Source organism: Brachyhypopomus gauderio, unplaced genomic scaffold (genome assembly GCF_052324685.1).
Source record: "Brachyhypopomus gauderio isolate BG-103 unplaced genomic scaffold, BGAUD_0.2 sc81, whole genome shotgun sequence".
In the NCBI taxonomy this organism is placed as follows: Eukaryota; Metazoa; Chordata; class Actinopteri; order Gymnotiformes; family Hypopomidae; genus Brachyhypopomus; species Brachyhypopomus gauderio.
In genome coordinates, this window is record NW_027506902.1 from 1,050,942 (window position 1) to 1,070,780 (window position 19,839).

At 46.7% G+C, this 19,839-nt stretch overlaps 2 protein-coding genes across 6 annotated transcripts in view; one reads left to right on the plus strand and one right to left on the minus strand.

The window, feature by feature from the left end:
- The first annotated feature begins 686 nt into the window (after positions 1–686).
- Positions 687–3,289, plus strand: LOC143493084 (TOG array regulator of axonemal microtubules protein 1-like). Its single transcript, XM_076991213.1, has 4 exons — positions 687–797; positions 2,271–2,506; positions 2,791–2,946; positions 3,054–3,289. Exons 1-4 carry the CDS (start codon positions 699–701, stop codon positions 3,175–3,177), a joined length of 615 nt encoding a protein of 204 aa, XP_076847328.1. The 5' UTR covers positions 687–698; the 3' UTR covers positions 3,178–3,289.
- A 3,610-nt stretch (positions 3,290–6,899) lies between these two features.
- The window catches only part of setdb1b (SET domain bifurcated histone lysine methyltransferase 1b), a 34,821-nt gene continuing 21,881 nt past the window's right edge, over positions 6,900–19,839 (minus strand). For 4 of the 5 annotated variants that reach the window (XM_076991205.1, XM_076991207.1, XM_076991209.1 and 1 more), the window contains 16 exons: positions 16,807–16,880; positions 15,457–15,647; positions 15,054–15,183; positions 14,805–14,943; positions 14,558–14,674; positions 13,988–14,321; positions 13,556–13,908; positions 13,249–13,365; positions 12,667–12,836; positions 12,208–12,441; positions 11,687–11,857; positions 10,741–10,970; positions 10,047–10,134; positions 9,142–9,392; positions 8,926–9,014; positions 6,900–7,412 (listed from right to left, as the gene is read on the minus strand). In XM_076991205.1, coding sequence (XP_076847320.1) covers positions 7,295–7,412; positions 8,926–9,014; positions 9,142–9,392; positions 10,047–10,134; positions 10,741–10,970; positions 11,687–11,857; positions 12,208–12,441; positions 12,667–12,836; positions 13,249–13,365; positions 13,556–13,908; positions 13,988–14,321; positions 14,558–14,674; positions 14,805–14,943; positions 15,054–15,183; positions 15,457–15,647; positions 16,807–16,880 — 2,806 coding nt within the window. In that variant the 3' untranslated portion in view covers positions 6,900–7,294. Of the gene's footprint in view, positions 7,413–8,925; positions 9,015–9,141; positions 9,393–10,046; positions 10,135–10,740; positions 10,971–11,686; positions 11,858–12,207; positions 12,442–12,666; positions 12,837–13,248; positions 13,366–13,555; positions 13,909–13,987; positions 14,322–14,557; positions 14,675–14,804; positions 14,944–15,053; positions 15,184–15,456; positions 15,648–16,806; positions 16,881–17,343; positions 19,776–19,839 lie in introns of those variants that run through there. The other variant, XM_076991204.1, reaches the window with a different exon arrangement.

Below are 19,839 nucleotides of genomic sequence, written 5' to 3' on the forward strand. Positions count from 1 at the left end.
ATCCAGGTCCTTGCATATTTGTAAAAATGCTTGCCACTTTGTTTTTCAAGCCATTTAAGAAGAAGGGAGAATGAGACATTGGCAGGGTTGCCAACTCTCACGCATTGAGCGTGAGACACACGCATTTGACCGTTTTCACACACTCTCACGCCACACTTCCGATATCTCACGCCGAAAAAAAAAATCCAGTTTATTTACCTCAGATCCACATATTATGATTCAATACGTTACTAGTTCGGTAGCTCTGGCGCCATCCACCGGCGATATAACACTGAATCTGTGTCCATTTTACGTTCGCCGCTTTCCATGATGAAAATTATTTGGTTATACAACATTGTGTCCTCAGTGTGATTACTGTTTTGCATGTCGATGTAGTCTGAATGGATACGTTAAATGAGAGCACAAATTCGAGTGTTTGGATGTTGTATTATTTATGTAGCCTAATGTATTGGTCTTTAGACCTACACATTTGTATCTAAACAGTTAAAATCTTCCATGTTTAAAAAAGGATTGTGAATAAATGAATTTCTATATATAATTTAGGTGTAATTAATCCAGGTGTGAAATATGTGATAGGAAATCATATAACAATTTATAGAGTGTGCAATGTGTAAATGTAACCAGGGATGTATTTAAAATAATGTAAATAAGATCATTTACATGTGGTTTCTGTGTTTTGTCCCATACTTCAGGATTACATGCGGGACAGCCCATTGCAACACCCCATCTCATCCTCCAAGCAGCTGGAGATGATTGAGCGAGAGCAGCGGCAGTTGCAGGCGGTCCGTGTTCAGAAGGTGATGGAAATAAGTTTACGCCAAGAAGAAAGACAGGAGGCAATTCTAAAACGAGTATGTGGCAAGTCATTCCACCAGTCCACCAGGATCAGCCACAACATCCGACTGGAGCCCATGAGGAACGGTCAGAGTGGCTCTTTCCACTCTGCTGTATCCTCTGTGAGCCACTGCGCACCGCTGCACAAGCCGCAGAGAGTGCGCAAAATCCATGGCTCACAGGCTGCTGTCGGACAGGAGCTGTCTCCCTTCAGGCCGGAGCACCCGTGCACACCTGTTGAGCTCATGCCCGCTATTCGGACACCCGTGCCCCCACCAGTGGTAGCCAAACCCACCAGGCTCCCCAGAACGCTGACTCTGTACAAGCGGGCCAAGCCTGTGGAGAAGGCCTGTGAAGTGCCAGGTGAGTTCTCTTCCTGGAAATCATCAGCTGAAGTAGCAAAGCTCAACACGGGGGCCGTGCTCAGCTACCCATGTATCTCAAATATAGATGTTTTCTGTAATGAATTATAATACTGTATATTTACAAGAAACCTGCAAGTAGAGCTTCAGAAACAGAAAGTTAATGAAAGTTAAATAACAGTGGCGTGTTGTGAGGCTATAGGTAACCGCTCCGCTCCAAATGCAGCAGGATCCGGTCAGGAGCAGCAGCCAGAACCCCCCAGCAAACCGGCCAGCGGCAAGGCCGGCCTGAAGGCGGCTCGGTTCAGCCAGGGGTTGGCGACATCCTACAAGCCTGCTCAGAACAAGGATGCTGTGGCAGAGACTCTGAGCCTGGTCAGGGAGCAGCCTCTGGCCAGACCTGAGCTGGGCCTCAACCAGGCATTACAGCTGCTGGAGAATGAGGACTGGTAGGCTTTTACCAAGCTCCAGCCGACAGTCTGCCTCACACCGAGCAAACAAAATTTACACTAAGCTATCCCAGCCAGAACAGAGCTATAATGCCTGAGAATACGGAAATATCATGCTTTGGCAATATAAACATAAATAATTAGTAATGGGCACTCTAACAGGGAATACATAGCCTATAGCTTACGTGTTGATTTTTATTGATGAAACTTGTTTAGCATTACTGATGAGATAACACCAGATATGTACACCGTGTTCTAACACTGTGTTTTGGAACAGGGAGAAGAAGATTAATGGGCTCAAACTGGTGCGTTCGCTGGTGCAACACCATGCCAATATCCTTCTGGCCAATCTCCACAACGTGTGCCTAGCCGTGCTCGAGGAGGTGAGGAACCTGCTTATGAACTAAATATTCTGTAATCAGAGCCAAGGTGCTTGAGAATGAGCTTCACCATTTGCTACCCCAACTGGACACGCTCCATTTTATGTATTTGGATGTTCTGACCTGTGGAATAGTCAATTTCGAATGTTTTAGAGAGGAATTTCTTGTGGTGTGGAGGCCTGGCCTGGAACTTGAGGCTTACTGTTGCTTGTCTCTCTGTCTTTCTCTTCTCTTCACTGTCTCAGGTGAAGAACCTGCGCTCCAAGGTTTCATGTGCTGCCATGACCACGCTGGCCTACATGTTCACCTACCTGCGGAGGGCCATGGACCCCGAGGCAGCAGAAACCGCCCGCGTCCTGCTGCACAAGGCCTGTGAGAGCAGCGCCTTCATCAGGGAGGATGTGGACCTGGCACTCAGTGCCATGGTGCACAGCTGCTCAGCCAGGAGGTCCATCCATGCCCTGCTGGCCGGGGGACTAAGGTAGGATCACCTCACCAACACAATCATGCAGTATTTCCACCAAAATAAACAGCATTGGCTTTTAGTAGAAGACAGAAGTACATTTCCTACAGCAAAGCACTGTTGTTATCAAACAGTAGCATCAATGATGGGACAGTTTTGTGGGCAGTCTGGAGTGATTTGCAGTAACAATTTATTTGCAGGACAAAACATTCATTAGTCTTTCTTGTAAGAATGAAGCAGAGTTCATGTGCTTGCAAACTCCAGATGTATTTCTCACTATGTGTTTCTCTTTAATCCTCCAGCCACAGAAACGCCACTGTGAGGAAGACTACAGCGTTTCATATGGAAAGCCTCGCTCAGCTGCTGGGGGCTTCTAAACTGCTCACGGGCAAGGACCTCACGGAGCGCTTCCTGTCCGCCATCAGCCGATTGGCTCTGGACGCTGCACAGGAAGTGAGGTAGACAGCTCCATTGCTCTCTATGGCCCCGGAGTCAGCACTGTGTCCATCAACATGTAGAATTGATCAATCAGCCATGAGAGTAATTTAAAAACATTTCTCCTCAGGTTCCATGCCCGTAGTTGCATAAAGTTTTTGGCCACCAATAAGGACTTTTTCAAGATGGTGGACAAATTTGTGTCCCCAAAAGATCGATGGTCTGTTAAAGATATCATCATGAAGGGCAGGTAAAGAACAAGATAATCAACAACTGTACAGAGTCTAAGTCTTATCATTTTCATATACAGAAAATAATAGTACTTATAACATCTGTTGTCTTCTCTTTGAAATGTATAGATGAAAATGGACGTGTTTGAGAAAAAAGAAAGTCCCCTACCGGTCGCCTCCATCTACAGCGGCAGTTGTCATTGTTGTGTTGTGTTTGTTCCTCAGGTGGGCGGAGCCCGCAATCCATCTCACCTGAGGGTCGTTTGTTTGTCTATTTATGTCTTGTCTTTGTACCTGTTGACTGTTGGTTATAATATCCTTCATTTGTATCAAGTCATGGGTACAGCAGCAGTTGTGGTTGTTGTGTTGTGTTCATCCCTCAGGTGGGCGGAGCCCGCGATCCGTCTCACCTGAGGGTCGTTTGTTTGTCTATATATGTCTTGTCTTTGTACCAGTTGACTGCTGGTTACTATATCCTTCATTTGGATAAAGTCACGGGTACAGCAGCAGTTGTCGTTGTGTTGTGTTGGTCCCTCAGGTGGGCGGAGCCCGCGATCCGTCTCACCTGAGGGTCGTTTGTTTGTCTATATATGTCTTGTCTTTGTACCAGTTGACCGCTGGTTATTATATCCTTCATTTGGATTAAGTCATGGGTTTTGGTTTGCGCACTTTTTCTATTAAACCATACTTTTTCTTGAGACTTGGCGTGATCGCTTCCTTTTTGTTTCGCTCACCCTGCCCGTCACACAATCAGCTATAAAGTAAAACACCACCACATCCTACTGGTCAATTGACATGACCACCATCATAAGATCAGCTTCAGGATTTACAGCAATAAGCTACTTCTTGAATAAATTAAACAATTTCTTCCAAACAGTTCTATTTCTCATTATTTTCTCATCTCATTTCTCATAGAAAAAAGCACCAGCTAAAGTTCATCTTCGTCAGGTGTCTCTGCATACTCCCCATCAGGCTCCATGACTGCAGTTTCCACACCATCACCTGCTGGTGAGGGATCTGTTGGAAAGAGAATTATTCTAACTTAGAATTAGTTACGGTTTCTCATTAGGTTTAGTGTGATCTTGGGGCCTTGACCCCCACTTCCTTGTCTAAGATGCTAAGCCGAGGGAGTCACTCTGACAAGCTCCCTCGTATGGCCATGGGCTCTTGCACCCCACACCTGTGTTTTACTTACACTAACACAAGGCCTACTTCCACTAATGCACGCACCAATGTGGTCTTGGTTTTAACTAGATTGGTCATGGGGATGATCAAGACTTGGTTATGTCTAACCTGTATTTGAATACAAATCTACCACAATGCTGTCAGAACCCTTCCTTCCAGGACACCTGGTAACCCCTGGCAGAGGCGGTCTTTGCATAGAGGCGTGGCTAGGCAACTGCCTTGGGCCCCTCCCACTGCAGCCCTCTGTAGGGCCCCCCTGATTAGCTAACTTATTTCTCACATATTAATGTTGATGGGCCCCCTAGCTAAATTTGCCTTGAGCCCCCAAATTTCTAAGTCCGCCACTGACCCCTGGCAACCTGCACTAAGAAGAGCTAGACTCACCTGTGGGAACCTCCACATACAGCAAATGGGTTAATGGGTAAAGTTCTTCCCCTCCATCACAAACAGCAACAAAGAGGCTACAGGCCTAGTGTTGTACACTGATTCCATGGAAACACCCATGAGTCTTAGTTTCCACAAGAATGGGCAAATACCAAGAAGAAACAGATGTATTCTAACATGCCCCAAATCCCAGATGTTAAGTAGCTGTAAATGCTTAACTCACTAACGTTCACTCACTAATATGGAATGAGTGGTCACAAGAGCGGAGTGGAATACCACCATCACAGTAGAAAACACCATGACTAGAGGAATAAGGGCATATGGACATAGAACAGGTGAATGTTCTGGCTTTCACACTGCAATCCTGGAAAAGCAGCTAGCAAACATTAGTGTGTATATATAGAAGAGAATAAACCTTTGGTGTCAAGACCACAAAAAAACCTGTAACCTTGTAAATGTTTTTTAAGTGTTTACTCTCATTTAGTATTGCCTTTGTAATTATTTTAATTACTTAGTTAAGGTTTTCTTTTAAATTAAATCTGACACCTGTTTTTGGCAGTTCAGAGACACAGATAGGAATTCGTTTGCGTCCTCAAAACAAAACCTGTTGGTTTTCTTTAGGTAAAATACAATTAAGATACAGCCTATAAATACAGCCTATAATATTAAACTGAACACATCTTTGACATCAGTCCTAAGGAATTTCATAAACGAAATGACACTGTTTAAATGTTAATCGGTTTCTACATTGTTGGTATCCAAGTGAGAGGTAGAATTCCTTCCCTTCTAAACCCCTACTCATAGCTGCTTTGAGCTATAGTCCGTAGTGGTTTAGCAATCGCACTGCAAAGAATGAAGACCGTGTTCTGCTACATTTAAATTAACCTTACCGGCTGAGCTACTTAGTGTGGCTGCTTAAAACACAAATGAAATATGTTGATTTTCTGATAGAGGTGTTGAACTGTTAAGATCATTATCAGTCATTCACCATTGAACATATGGACTGAACCATCTTCTGGTGTTTATGAATCAACAAAAACTGTCATTCAGATCAAAAGACCAATGTGAAAGCATAACTGTCTCCCTCCAGCAGTGATGTGTTTAGAATGGACATCTAAACATCTGCAGTTTCCAGAGCAACATTTTTTTCTCCTCAGTTAATTATTTGGACAAAGAAAAGTGACAGTCAACAGAATATTTATCCTGAACATGGATAAAACAAAAGAGATCACCATCGGCTTCAGGAAGAACCAGCCCAGCGACGGTCCACTCAGCATCGACTCCAAGGCTGTGGAAGTGGTCAGCAGCGTGAAGGTCCTGGGGGTGCACATCACAGACAACCCCACCTGGTCTGTCAACACGTCTCTGGTTAAGAGGGCACAGCAGCGTCTGCACTTCCTACACAGACTGAGGAGGGTCCACCTGCCCCCACCGAGCTGTAGTGCCTCTGATTGGAAGAACGTGAGGAGAGTGGTGAGGACAGCGGATCTTCTCTTCGGCCCATCCAGGACCTCGTACCAGTGCGCTACATATCCTGAGCACATATCAGTGACCCCTCACATCCTCACTGTGGACTGCTCTCGCTGCTGGATCTGGTAAAATATTTAGAAGCATTCGGTGCAGGACCACCAGGTTCTGTAATAGCTTTTTCCCTCAAGCCATTAGACTGTTGAACTCAACACCTTTACTGTTGATTCCACAACATCACTTTACTGACATTTATTCATGCCATTTTATTTCATATGTGTGTGTGTGTGTGTGTATGTATATATATCACATACATATATACAGATGTGCATTATATATCGATACCACATACCCATATTTAAATATCCCTGCTGCTACATTTCTGCACTTCCATATTCAGTCTCTCTGCTACACTTCTATAATTGTATACATTTATTATGTATTTGTTTAATCCTGTGATGCCGTCTGTCACGTTCTTTAAATCTTAAAACCATGGCTGAATCGGGATCATTCATGTTAGCAAACTGCAGGTAACTGCTGTTACTGGAGAACACAAATGACATTCAATTTGCACCTAAATGTTTAAGTGCTGCAACAAAAGGTCCCTTGACAGCCAATAAGGTTCAGGCCTTGTGTTAAGTACCTCAATAATGGAACTTCTACAGTAACAAAAGCACTGGTTTGGGACTTTAGAATATATCCATGAGGTATTCATGTCAGGGACAAAATTTATTCTGTTGCACAGTGTGGTCACAGTACAGTTTGGTCTGTCCTCACAAACATGACAAAATTGGATACACAGACAAAATAAAACATGGCTTATTATATAAAAGATAAAGGAAAAAAAGATTTCATCCAAAACTTTCAGCTATAATACAGAGCCAAAGAAGAGATGAATGAAAACAACAATAATTCAACAGCTAGTGAACACTTCATAAAGCTCCTGCCTTATTTCATTCTCTCAGGTCTTTGTTTGTCCTCCAATAACACAGACTTGGTCACCCTAAAAAAATAACATACATGTCTCCACAGCTGCTGAGGACGGGTGCCCGCAGGTCTGAACATACATGCATGTGTGTGTGTGTGTGTGTGTGTGTGTGTGGGGTTAGAGCAGTCGTCCTCTACACTCGGTGGAACCGCAGCAACACAGTAGTTCTTTGCCCTCAACGCTGCCGACCTCATAGTTGTAGTCCCACGTCAGCTCTGTCCCGGCACGGATTCTCCTGGAGGTGCAACAGTGAACAGACCAAACAAGACAGTCAGCCAGCTCACCTTACACAACACACCCACATACCAGAGCCACAAAATAGACATACTACATACAACACGAAAGAAACTTGTGTGGTATCGAGAATGTCACATCTCAATAAAACATCTACACAATGTTCATCTGAAACCCCCACGTGCACAGCGTAGATTCTCCTTTCCAGGGTGATGGGTCACCTAACCTTTGGCGTATCCGCAGCGCAAGAGCTGGACAATCAACGGGCTCCTAAGCAAAGCGACGGCATACTACAACATGGTGCCCCGTGTGAGGCTGAGGGCAAGATGCACAGGCAAGCAACTCCAACTCCATGTACACTAACATCAGAACAAGGACAAACCGATTCAAGAACAGTTTCTTCCCCAAAGCAATCACCACACTGAACTCACACATGCACTGATCCCATAACTGAACCTTGTGAAGGAAATATTGATTATATTCATGTGTGATTCATGTTAATCATGTCCATGCAGACACTATAGCACGGTCTGTGTGAAAAGTACTGCTTAGTAGTTAACTGTAACCATATTGAAGATGTTTTTCTGTAAGACTGAAGTTTTCTGTGCAGCAGCAGAGTTAGTGATAATATTGCTTATCCGTTTCTAAGCACCCATGGTTGAATCACAGGGAAATTGATAACTGCTCCTGGGAAGCAGCATCCTTAGTTTTTTCTACACACACACTTTGACTATAAGAATCTGGACTGAGAGAGACAGTTCAGAGTTACTGCATGAAGCGTAAGCTTCACATCATACTTTTATACTTTTATATTTTGTAACTCTCTTGCTATCAAATAAATACTGCTTAATATATTATAAGACCTCGAATTCTGTGCCATCAATTCCACCACAACCTCCAATCCCATAGACTCTCACCATATAATAAATGCAATAATAATAAGTGCAATAATATGTGGAATATGTGCATTACTACTATTTAACTATTTAACATGCAAATCTGTTACAAAAAAAAAAAAAACTGTTTGTTTATAACTGTACATAGAACTGGAAATCCTCTACACCTTTATTGTATTTAAATTAAAAAATCTTTATTATTCTATAGTGTAAAAATTTTTTCTGATACTTTTATATTCTGTATGTTTGCACTGAAAAAGGGAAGCTTTCAATCTCATTGTACATGCGTATAATGACAATAAAAGGCATTCTATTAAATGTGATGTTAGCCACTTAAGCACATTAAACATGTTTATACAAAATGGTGCACGTTTCCCAGGACTTGTTTTCTTTGTTTATCCAAAGGTATTTTTCCTGGGGGCAAATCTGAAACCCGCTGTAATGTGCACATTTCCAGATGAATTGGAAATTATACAATTGGCCGAAGCAGCGGTGAAAGTGGCACTTTGATCTTGCATTACAAAAGTTACGAAACATCTTCCTGAATGACTCGTGATAACAGAATATCCACAATCTCTGAGTCAATCAGCTACGAATGAACAATGAAATATGACGTACTTGCTAGCGAAAAAAGCCACCCAAGGGAACCGTAGGTCGTGCGTGTCCACAAACACGTTCTGCACGAAGAGGTTAGGACTGCAGCTATGCTGCAACACAAACACAACACACACAGCGAGGTCAAAGATGAGGACGCACAACAATCTTGGCATATATACAAGGCAGTTCACCCATACCAAAACCATGCCACCCTAAAGTCAAAGGGTCAGTACTCACGTTGAGGTAGCGTCCCAGGTTGCCCTCCAGTTTGGCATCGATGATGTAGCAATTCTCCTCCCCGTCGAAGAACTGGCGGGTGCTTTTGGGGCCACTGTCTCCTCCATCACCCCCATGGACCTGGTGGGACCCTGAGCCGCCTGTCCTGCCCGCTGCGGGGCCAGCTGAGCCGACTTTCACCATCAGGCTGTGGGAGGCCTTCAAGGCGATGCCTCGTGTTGACTTCACTGCCACCTGTCGCTTTACCACCGCTGAGAGCAAGAGAGGATAAAAAAAAAATTAACAAATCAAACAGGAAAAATGATTGAAAAGTCACCGTTAGGGATTATGTTTACAATGCAGTCAAGAAAGCAGAGAAGACGTTTCTCTGCCCCCGCGTTTATGATGTGGGACTGAAAGTAAAATCAGTTTCAGATTAGGTTTATTCAAGTTACATGCATTGAGCAGAAAAACGGTCCTCAAAATCTGACCAAGTGTAAAATGCCAACCTTAATTGTCTCTGGAGAAAACAGAATGCACCTTTGAACCGTTTTGTTTTGTGTATGGTATGTTTTGTTTTCATGTTTACTTTCTAATAGCTTGCTGGATGTTATTTAGCATCTTTGTAATCATCTAGTGTATATGATGAGGCTCTATATCAGGGGTGCTCATTACGTCGATCGCGAAGGAAGTGTCGGTCGATCGCGAAGGAATGTGCGTAGATCGCGTGACATTAAAAAGTAGTAGATGAATCGCCCATCTGCACTGACGGTTGTATTTTGATTGACATTCATGGCAGCCAATCTGCAATCCGCGCAACAAAATACGTCCCCTCGCTCAACAAGTTACGTGGATGTGGAGATCTCTCCCTCTGTTCGGAGGTCTGGCCATCGAGCCACAATCTCCACATTGGTTTGGCCGCTCACCTTGAGTCTTCTTCTCTCGTTCCTTGTTGTCATCCGAGCCAGAACTGATGGTCTGAACATCATCGCTGTCGGACAATGTCATCACATCCTACACGAGGGGCAAGAGGGAGGCATGAGACTGAAGGAAAGAGCGTAGGAAAGAGAAAGACAGGTATTGTGGCAGAATGAATGAAAGCTTGATTTATATAGCACCTTTCAAGTTTCCAAGGTCGCTTTACAATTTTAAACACAGGTACAGGTCTTACACGACCAATCACACACACACACACACACACACACACACACACACACACACACACACACACCAGCGAGAAGCGGCAGCCAATTGTGCACACTGTACTCTCTACCGGAACCCACAGCCCCCTGGGGGGGGGGGCGTGAAGGAAGGGGAGAGAGGACTGAGCACCATCCACCACTGACACACATGTGGTGCGCACACACATTCATGCACAAACATTCAGACAACTGTTTTTATTGGACATGAAGAGAGACACAGTCACACAGCGAGAATTTGTCAAGAACTGCCTAATCTCCAGGAAACCGGAGACCCCGGATGAAACCCACGCAGACACAGAGAACATGGAAACTCCACTCAGATAGGGACTTGAACCCAAGACCCCTGTGCTCAGAGGCCACCAAGCCACCGTGTTGAGCAGCAGAAGAGCAGGAGGTGGTCCAACATCTCCACCCTCACCTTCTTCTCCGCCTTGACCGTGGTCTCGGCCTTGACCGTCGCCTCTGCCTTGACTGTGGACTCTGCCTTGACCGCGGACTCCGCCTTGACCGTGCCATCGGCGGTGGAGGTCTGACTGGTCAGCCACGAGGCAACTTTGCTCTTGCCGCTCTCCTCTGGCACAGGGGGTGGCTTCCTGTCCTCAGTCCTGCCCCCAGAGACACTCAGGCCATCCTTACTGTCCTGACTCTCTGTTTGGAGAGCAGAAAACTGCATTGAGTTTGAGGTGGTCAGTGGGGTTCAGGCCACGCTATGCTCATACAGAAATATTGTGGCAAATGGGAAAAATATCACGTTTAAAATCTCAAACACTATCTTCCTAATGTGCTTGAGGAATAGAGAGAGAGAGAGAGAGAGAGAGATACAGAAAGAGACTCAAAGGAAACACCATATTTAGCGAAAATAAGGATAAATGTGATGCCATACTGTCCATGTTACGTTAATATCACCATTATCTTTACACGATAATCATCACATGAGTTCTTCAAGTATTCTCCGAGTCTCGATAATCAAGCTACCCATTATGTTGCAATGGGAAGTAGTTAAATGTTGTTATACAACTTGCCATTAGGCAAAATAAAAGATTAAATTGTACTTTTAATAGATTAAAAATCCAGACACAAGAGGGTGCTCAAGCCTATGTAATAAGTCAATGGATCCAGGTGACTAGATGGGGGCCACAATCTCAAGTTTACGGACTCCTACACACCCAAGTCCATGCAGCCTGGTTCACTGAAACTACTGGGCTTATTGGCCAGATTCATAAAACCAACCATATATCATATAAAACGGATGTAAGTTATTGATACATACTGAATACAATTACATCTTTCACGAACATTAAAGAAATTCTAGACATCACAGGGCAGTAACCCAATAGTCCCCCCCTCCCTCGTGGGCTCCTCACCCTCCTTCATGCCTTTGGCCTGGCGTCGGGTGGTGTAGCTCCTCCACACTGAGCTCGAGGAGTAAGGCGTGTCTTTCACGAACGTGTCATCTGAGCTGTCGCTGTCGTCACCGTTCGACTCCTCCTTGTCATCCGAGCTGTCGCTGTCATCATCGGAGGAGGAGTCTTGGGCTGTCGAGGAGAGCAGAGGCCGACCTGGTCACATGACCCGCCATGCTCCCACGTGGCTTCAAGTCCTCTGTCGTAGTCCAACTAAAATCTCCATATCATCTATATTCACCATCTGTCTACATATATCTACCCATCTATCCATCTACCACCTGTCTATCCATACATCTGTCTATCTACATACTCGTATTCATTACTCTGTCTCCATTTATCCATGTGATGGGCACACATTCCTCTGGACATAACCCTGCACTTGCTGATTCTACCCCATACTGTGCTTCTAAACCACTTCCCACCATTAACTTCTCAGTCACTACAGGTGTGTGTTTGGCCCGGTACGCGGTCTGCCTCACCTTTGCCCCCTGTGCGGTCCTCTACCTTGGCGGCCCCCTTGCCCTGCTGGGGTCGAGGGGTCAGCTTAACACGGCTCATGTCCACACCGCTGCCCTCGCTGTCAGAGCAGTGCGCCTCGCTCTCGTAGCCCTCCTTGAACTTCTCCACAGTCTCGATGTGGTCCAAGTTGGCAAAGTACTCATCGCCCATCTCCTGCCCCTCCTTGTCGGCTATGTCGTCCGTGAGGATTTTGCCTGGAGCAGGAGGAGAGATGGGAGGAGCGGTAGAAGGAGAGGGTGAAGGGAGGGGAAGAGAGAGAGAATAAGGGAGGGGTGGATCTCGTCACTGTGGTTCAGGTTTCAAGACCACCTACACTTTATGTTTGTAGCCTTCTATACCAGGGGGCTTTATCACACCCATAGGGTTCGGATCGTGGCAACAAGCAGGAGAACTGAGGCCCGGAGCCGTTTCCCCAGTACCTGCGTAAATACAGACGAAGGAGCCCTTAGCGACGTCGTCAAGGCAACGGATGCCCCAGCCTTTGTTCTGGGTTTTAAAGAGCTGCAGGCGAACCTGTAGGCCATGCTGCACAAGACGATTGGTACACATCTGAGGATTACAGCGACACCGCTTATTACACTCATAGATGCTGAGAGAGGGAGGGAGAGAGAGAGAGAGAGAGAGAGAGAGGGGGCAGGGAGAGAGAGAGAGAGAGGGGGGGGGGCAGGGAGGGAGAGAGAGAAGGGAAGGAGAAAGATTATTTTTATTGTTCAGTAAAGGTAAATGCTGATCATGGATAATTGCAAAAAAAGACAATAATAATATGACTGTGTCCTTTAATCCTCCATAAAAGAACAGGTCTAATATTACTGTGTCCTTTAATCCTATACTAAAAAAAAAACAAAAAAACAAATGTACAAAGAACGAGTATATTGAAGATAAATGTCAGGATTTTTTTTTTATAAAAGGAACAATTCAATTATTGAACTTTGGGGCTACTCCATCCAGATCATAATCGTGTAATCTGTTCTCGTGTGTGTGTGTGTGAGAGAGAGACCAACCCTGTGGGTAAGCACTCCTCCAGTCTCTTGTAGTGGTAGCCGGCGCTGTAGTTGATCTGACCTCCAGGAGTACACGCCGTGGCCTGCAGTGTCAGCTGGTGACACGAACACTTTGACCTGCAAGCAAGCAACGAAGAACCCCATTTAACCGAACGACTAAACTCTCCAAAACAATCCTGCCCCCAACCTTCTTTTTGCCCTCGACCATCAACGTAGTCAGTCCCATGGATGCATCTGGCAGTCAGAAGACCAACCCCCACACGCAAGCCCCACCCCCCCACAAGCCCCACCCCCCCCACCAACTCACTTGTCCTGGCAGCCGTCGGTGCAGTCGCAGCCCACCAGGTAGTCGGGGCTGGTGTTGATGATGACGCCACGCTCAGGGATGCGCTCCTTGCTGTAGGTGACGTTGGGCGGCGCGGTGCCGTCGATCTCGTTGACGCAGGACAGCGGGATGTCCTCGCGGCCGCCCGTGATGTCCCGGATGAAGTAGAAGGGGCGCTGCGGCTGGAAGCGCCGGTCCACCAGCACGTACGGGTCCAGGCAGAACATCTCCAGGAAGATGAAGTCGCAGTGCGTCTGGAAGAGGTAGCGCTGGATCTCCACCATGTTACGCAGGCTCAGGCCACACGGAGACTTGTAGATGACGTGGAAGGACATCTAGAAAAGAGAGGGGGATGAAGGGTTACGCACGTAGAATGAGAGAACGAGGGAGACCCGCCGACCGCCTGACGCTCACCTTGCGGTTGAGGCGTCTGCGTGCGGTCATGCGGCGGAACTCGTAGAGCAGGGGAGTGAGGAGGGGGTTGCGTCCACGGTGCAGGTTGGGCCGCGTAGGCCGGATACGCTTCAGGCACTCGGGCGAGCAGGAGTGGCTGAGGTAGAAGAGGCGATCGTTGGGTGCCTGGTACGACGGCTCCTGGGGGATCCGCTCGCTGGTGTACGCCGCCACCGTTGGCTGGAGCGGCTGGAGGGCCTGGAGGGGCTGGAGGGCCTGGATGGCCTGGAGGGGCTGGGGGGAGGAGATGATGGGAGCGAGGTTCTGCACGGGGCCCGGCTGGAGGAGAAAGAGCCTGGAGGGGACGGAAGGGGGGGGGGGGGGGAAATCACCCAAAATCGTATGTTGAGTGGTTTGCATCAGTCTCAAAATTCATAACATACCAAAAACACACAAGTAATGCACACTGAACTTTATTATTTCTAACCAAATGTAACATTACTTAGTGTGTTCTTAGACTTTTACATTTAATGTAAGACCGTAGACGTAAAGGGAACATGGCTGTACGGGAAAGCGTTTTAGCTGCTCTACCTGGAGCTGCTGGTCTGGGGCACCACGCTGCTGAGGGGTTTGAGCTGCAGGTCGGTCGTCACGCCCTGGCGGGGGGCACTCACTAACTGCGATGTGCTCTTCTTGGCCATCTGAATCCTGAAGAGCAGGGAGACCCATGAGACAGAGAGAAACACACACGGTTTCGTGGATAACCAGTTGCCACTGTGGCAGAGTAGAGTGAGGCACTGTGGGTAATGTAGTTTTGGTGCAGACGGGAGAGTCTCACTCATTGCGGACAGGCTGCGAGGGCATGGGCATGGCAGGAGGTGGGCGGGGCGGCGCTGGTGGGGGTGGGGCGGGTCGGCTGCTTGCCAAACTGGCGTCGTTGGTGTACTGCACCACGGGCCCTTTTGCCCTCAGCGCTCCTAGACAGACAGATTTGAGAAAGATCACATTGCTTGCAAACAGCAGGCAGTTGCAGGGCGCGTGTGCTGATGTGCGCGTGTGCTGATGTGAGTGTTAACATGCGCGTTACCCATGTTGGGGCGCAGCCGCTGCTGGCCGGCCAGCTTCTTCTCCTGGGTGTTGGCCGTGCTCATCTTCAGGTTGAACATGGGCTCCAGGCGCGTGGAGCCGCGGTAGATCCACTCGCTGCGCTTGTCGTCCTGCAGACGGAGTACAGAGAACATTCACACCACCAGACCCACAGTCCCCACGGCACCCAGCAGCATTCACGACACCACGGAGGTTCTTGATGAATAACTCGCGGTCAAAACAGGCAATTTTAAATGTCTGATCTAAAGAAAAACCCCAAGGTGGTTCATACAGAGAAAATAATGGCGTTGAATGACTGAATGACGGCTGGACTGCTTTGATATTAAGTTTAGAAAGTAAGGTGGGATAAAAGTAACGCGTGACAGGAAGTGATGTCATCTTACCAGGAAGAGCATCTTGACTAGGCTGCCATCCACTTCCTCCACACGGCTGCGCCACCACGTCCCCTCCCATTCGGTCTTTATGATCTGGCCCGGCTTCAGCAGGACCATGGGCCTGTTGGGGTACGCAGTGATGTACTCCTCGATGAAGTCCTTACACGAATCATCCTCTATGTCCTCCCACGTCTTCTTCACTGTGCATGTACACAAACGCGCGCACGCGCACACACACACACACACAAAAACATTGGTGAGGTCACATTCTGATGTTGGACGAGAAAGCCTGGCTCTCAGGCTCCGCTCTAATTCATCTCAAGTTCATCCACATCAGACTCTGCCATCCATGTCATTATGGACCTTGCTTTGTGCACTGGTGCAGTCATGTTGGAAGAGGAAGGGGCCAGCTCCAAACTGTTCCCACAAAGTTGGGAACATGGAATTGTCCAAAATGTCTTGGTATGTTGAAGCATTCAGAGTTCCTTTCACTGGAACTAAGGGGCCAAGCTCAGCTCCTGAAAAACAACCCCACACCATAATCCCCCCTCCACCAAACTTTACACTTGGCACAATGCAGTAAGACAAGTACAGATCTGGCAACCGCCAAACCCAGACTCGTCCATCAGATTGCCAGATGGAGAAGCGTGATTCGTTACTCCAGAGAGCGCACCTCCACTGTTCCATTGGCAGTGTGCCTAACACCACTGCATACAACACTTTACATTGCACTTGGTGATGTATGGCTTGGATGCAGCTGCTCAACCATGGAAACCCATTCTATGAAGCTCTCTGTGCAATGTTCTTGAGCTAATCTGAAGGCCACATGACGTTTTGATGTCTGTAGTGATTGACTCTGTCTGTATGCCTAGGTGCTTAATTTTATACACATGTGTCCATGGAAGTGATTGGAACATCTGAGTCTGATAATTTGGATGGGTGAGCGAATACTTATATATATAGTGTTTAGTGTATTTGGGTATAGTGTATTTGTCTCGTTACGGTATTTGTGTCAATGTTGTGCTTGTCACTCGTCTTTGTTTAAGTCAATTCCTTGTCGCGTGGGTGTGTTTGTGTTCTTTAAGCCCGTCGATAAGCACTACATGCTATAAAAATAACACCTTGGTTTCGGCATCTCTACCCTCATTACAGACATGACAGCCATCTAGGTAAATGCTCCTGATGACCAATCTTTTGCTTTAGGTATACATTTCAACCTCACAGTAAAGCTGACGCAAAAATTGGGCATCAGTCTGGTTGTCGGTACTCTAAACTGAGCAAGGGATAAGAAGAAGGGATGAGAAGAAGGGATAAGAAGAAGGGATAAGAAGAAGCCAAGGAAGTAACCGGTAGGCGTACATGGTCGGCAGATGGGGTAGAGTTCAGGCAGGCCCACGTAGGAAGCATAACCATCATCGAAAAAGATCAGGAACCTGGAAACACATGCAAGAAAAAGAAGCAAGTACATCAGTTCTTCTGGATCCGCTCTTCCCCACCCTTTTCTCCGCCCCTTTCTGCCCTCCCCACTCCTCTCTTCCCATTTCTCCCCTATATACAGTGGTACCTCGAGATAAGAGTTTAATCCGTTCCAGACCCGTGCTCGTATCTCGAACTGCTCGGTTCTCGAAGCAATTTAACAATGTAAAGTATTGTAATTGGTTCCGGTCCTTAAAAAAGTCACAAAACTAGCGTAAATGTGGAAAAAAAGACATGTTCTTTATTAATAAAGGCACACGCAACATGTATAATTAAACAATACGTACAGTAACTTCACCGGTACAAACGTACGTACATGCTGAACAATAGAAATTACCGTAACAGAGAACATGTTTAAACTGTAAAAATTACGTACACACATCACATTACCTAAACTTAAAAAGTTGCTTAAACACTCACTCGTTGGTTTTAGGCCTTTTGGGTGAACTTTCGGCACGTTCACTCAGATCTGTTTTTTTTTTCATTAAAAATCTGTCCAACGAGGTTTGTTTCTGTCTGCTTTTTAAAATGTTTCGAAAATGAGCCAAAGATGTGTCATTAAACAGTGCTGCTGCACGACTCGTTGATACCTTCTCCGGGTGATTCTTTTCAACGAATCGCACAACATTCTCCCACTGCGCAAGCACTGATTTTATTTCAGCTGAAGGAATCGGTTCCTGTGGCTCCTGTAACTCTTCCTCGCTGCTGCTCATCTCTTGTACGAGCTCAGATTGATGCATCTCCTGCAGCGCCTTAAGATAATCTGTGGAGAGGTGTTCTTCGTGCTCCTCAACAAGTCCGTTGATATCGCTCTCGTCCACCTCCAGACCCATCGATTTGCCGAGCGAAACAATCTCCTCCAGCTGCAAGTTTGACTCCAGCTGCTCGTCCTCGTCTGCACCAATGTCCCTCGATGCAACTGCAGCAGGCCACAGCTTTTTCCATGCAGAGTTCAATGTCCGCGTCGACACTTCTCGCCAGGCAAGATCGATCATATTAAGACATGAAACAATGTTGAAATGATCTTTCCAGAACTCGCGCAGGGTTAAATTTGTATTTTCCGTCACATCAAAGCATCGGTGGAATAAATGCTTAGTGTACAGTTTTTTAAAATTGGCTATGACCTGCTGATCCATTGGCTGCAAAATCGATGTCGTGTTTGGTGGGAGAAAAAGCACCTTGATGAACTGGAACTCCTCCAGGATGTCGTCTTCTAGAGCGGGCGGGTGGCCGGGCGCATTATTAAGGAGCAGTAAGGCGCGTAGCGGGAGGTTATTACGCAACAGGTAACTCTTTACCTCAGGACCAAAAGCAATGTTTACCCAGTCCACAAAAAACTGCCTTGTCACCCAAGCCCGTGCATTTGAGCGCCACAAAACATGCAGCTTTTCTTTTAATATCTTGTGGCTTTTAAACGCTCTCGGATTCTCCGAATGATAAACGAGCAGCGGCTTTATTTTACAGTCACCCTGCGCGTTTGCGCACAACGCAAGCGTTAAACGGTCTTTCATGGGCTTGTGTCCCGGCATGTGTTTTTCCTCAGCAGTGATGAAAGTCCTTTTGGGTATCTTTTTCCAGAATAGACCCGTTTCATCGCAGTTAAATATTTGTTGCGGGACGTAGCCTTCTTGTCTTACAAGCTCTGCAAAGCGCGTTGTAAACTCGTCCGCTGCCGTTGTGTCTGCGCTCGATGCCTCGCCATGCCTAATAACCGAGTGAATTCCAGTCCTTTTTTTGAATTTATCAAACCAGCCATGACTTGCCTTAAACTCGTTCTGATCTCCTGAAGTCGATGGCTGATTTTTTTTCAAGTCCGCGAAGATTGCACGAGCTTTAGCGCTGATTAAAGCTTCGGATACTGTGTCGCCTGCGAGCTCCTTCTCCTTTATCCAGATCAGCAATAACCGCTCCATTTCTTCATGAACCGGTGTCCGAAGTTGGGACAATATCGTCAAGCCTTTCGCCGTGTTTGCACTTTTAATGTTGTCCTTCTGCTTCAGGATAGTGCAAATGGTGGATGTACTCCGGCCGAACAGACGAGCGAGTTCGGCTACACGAGTGCCTTTCTCATGCAGGTGAATAATCTCCTGCTTAGTTTCTATAGTTATCATTCTCTTCCCACTGGACTTTCCACTACTAGAGCCTTTCTTTGGAGCCATAATGTAAAAAAAAACGTTTGTAGTACTGTACAGTGAAGCGGGTTCGGGAAATAAGGCAGAAACTGCGTAATCCAGAAAATCCCGAGGAGGGAAACTTTATTTACCACGCAACTTAAACAAAAGCACTGTCATCTCCCCCTCCCCTGGCGCCGCTCCCCCAGTGTCACTTAAGCTGGAAACATACTTGCTGTTTGCCCATGCGTTCGCGTACACAACCGGCTGCGTTGTGAACGTTACTGAGAACATACTAGCCTATGTGCAACGCGTGAAACTGGAGGCGTCCACTAAAGGGCAGAACGTAGAAAGGGCTTCGGTATTTTAACGATGCAAACATGGCAACACTCGAGGAGATTAGCCTTTGGGTAATTTTACGGTCACGGCAGAAAAAACGACGACAGCGATCCCTTCGTAGGTGGTATGTAAGGCCGTTAAATCAAAGACGTTGTGAGAATGGCGAGTTTGTGTCGTTGGATATCGTTGTGTCCATTTTGATGCTGGTTAGCGGCTACACTGACCCTAGCGGTTTTGTGTGTATTGCACCTCGCGTTCGCGTCGCGTTAACTTTTGGAGGGCGTGCAAGACCTACGTGCCAAACCGACGCAGGATACGCGAAGCAGCCATTATGCGTACGCGAACGCGTAGTTAACAGCAAGTATGTTTCCACCGGGCCAAGTGCCTGTCTGTTGTGGAATTCGCTGCGAGGAGTAGTCGCTACAACAGCATTGAAATACAGTACTGTACTGCCACCTAGTGGTTC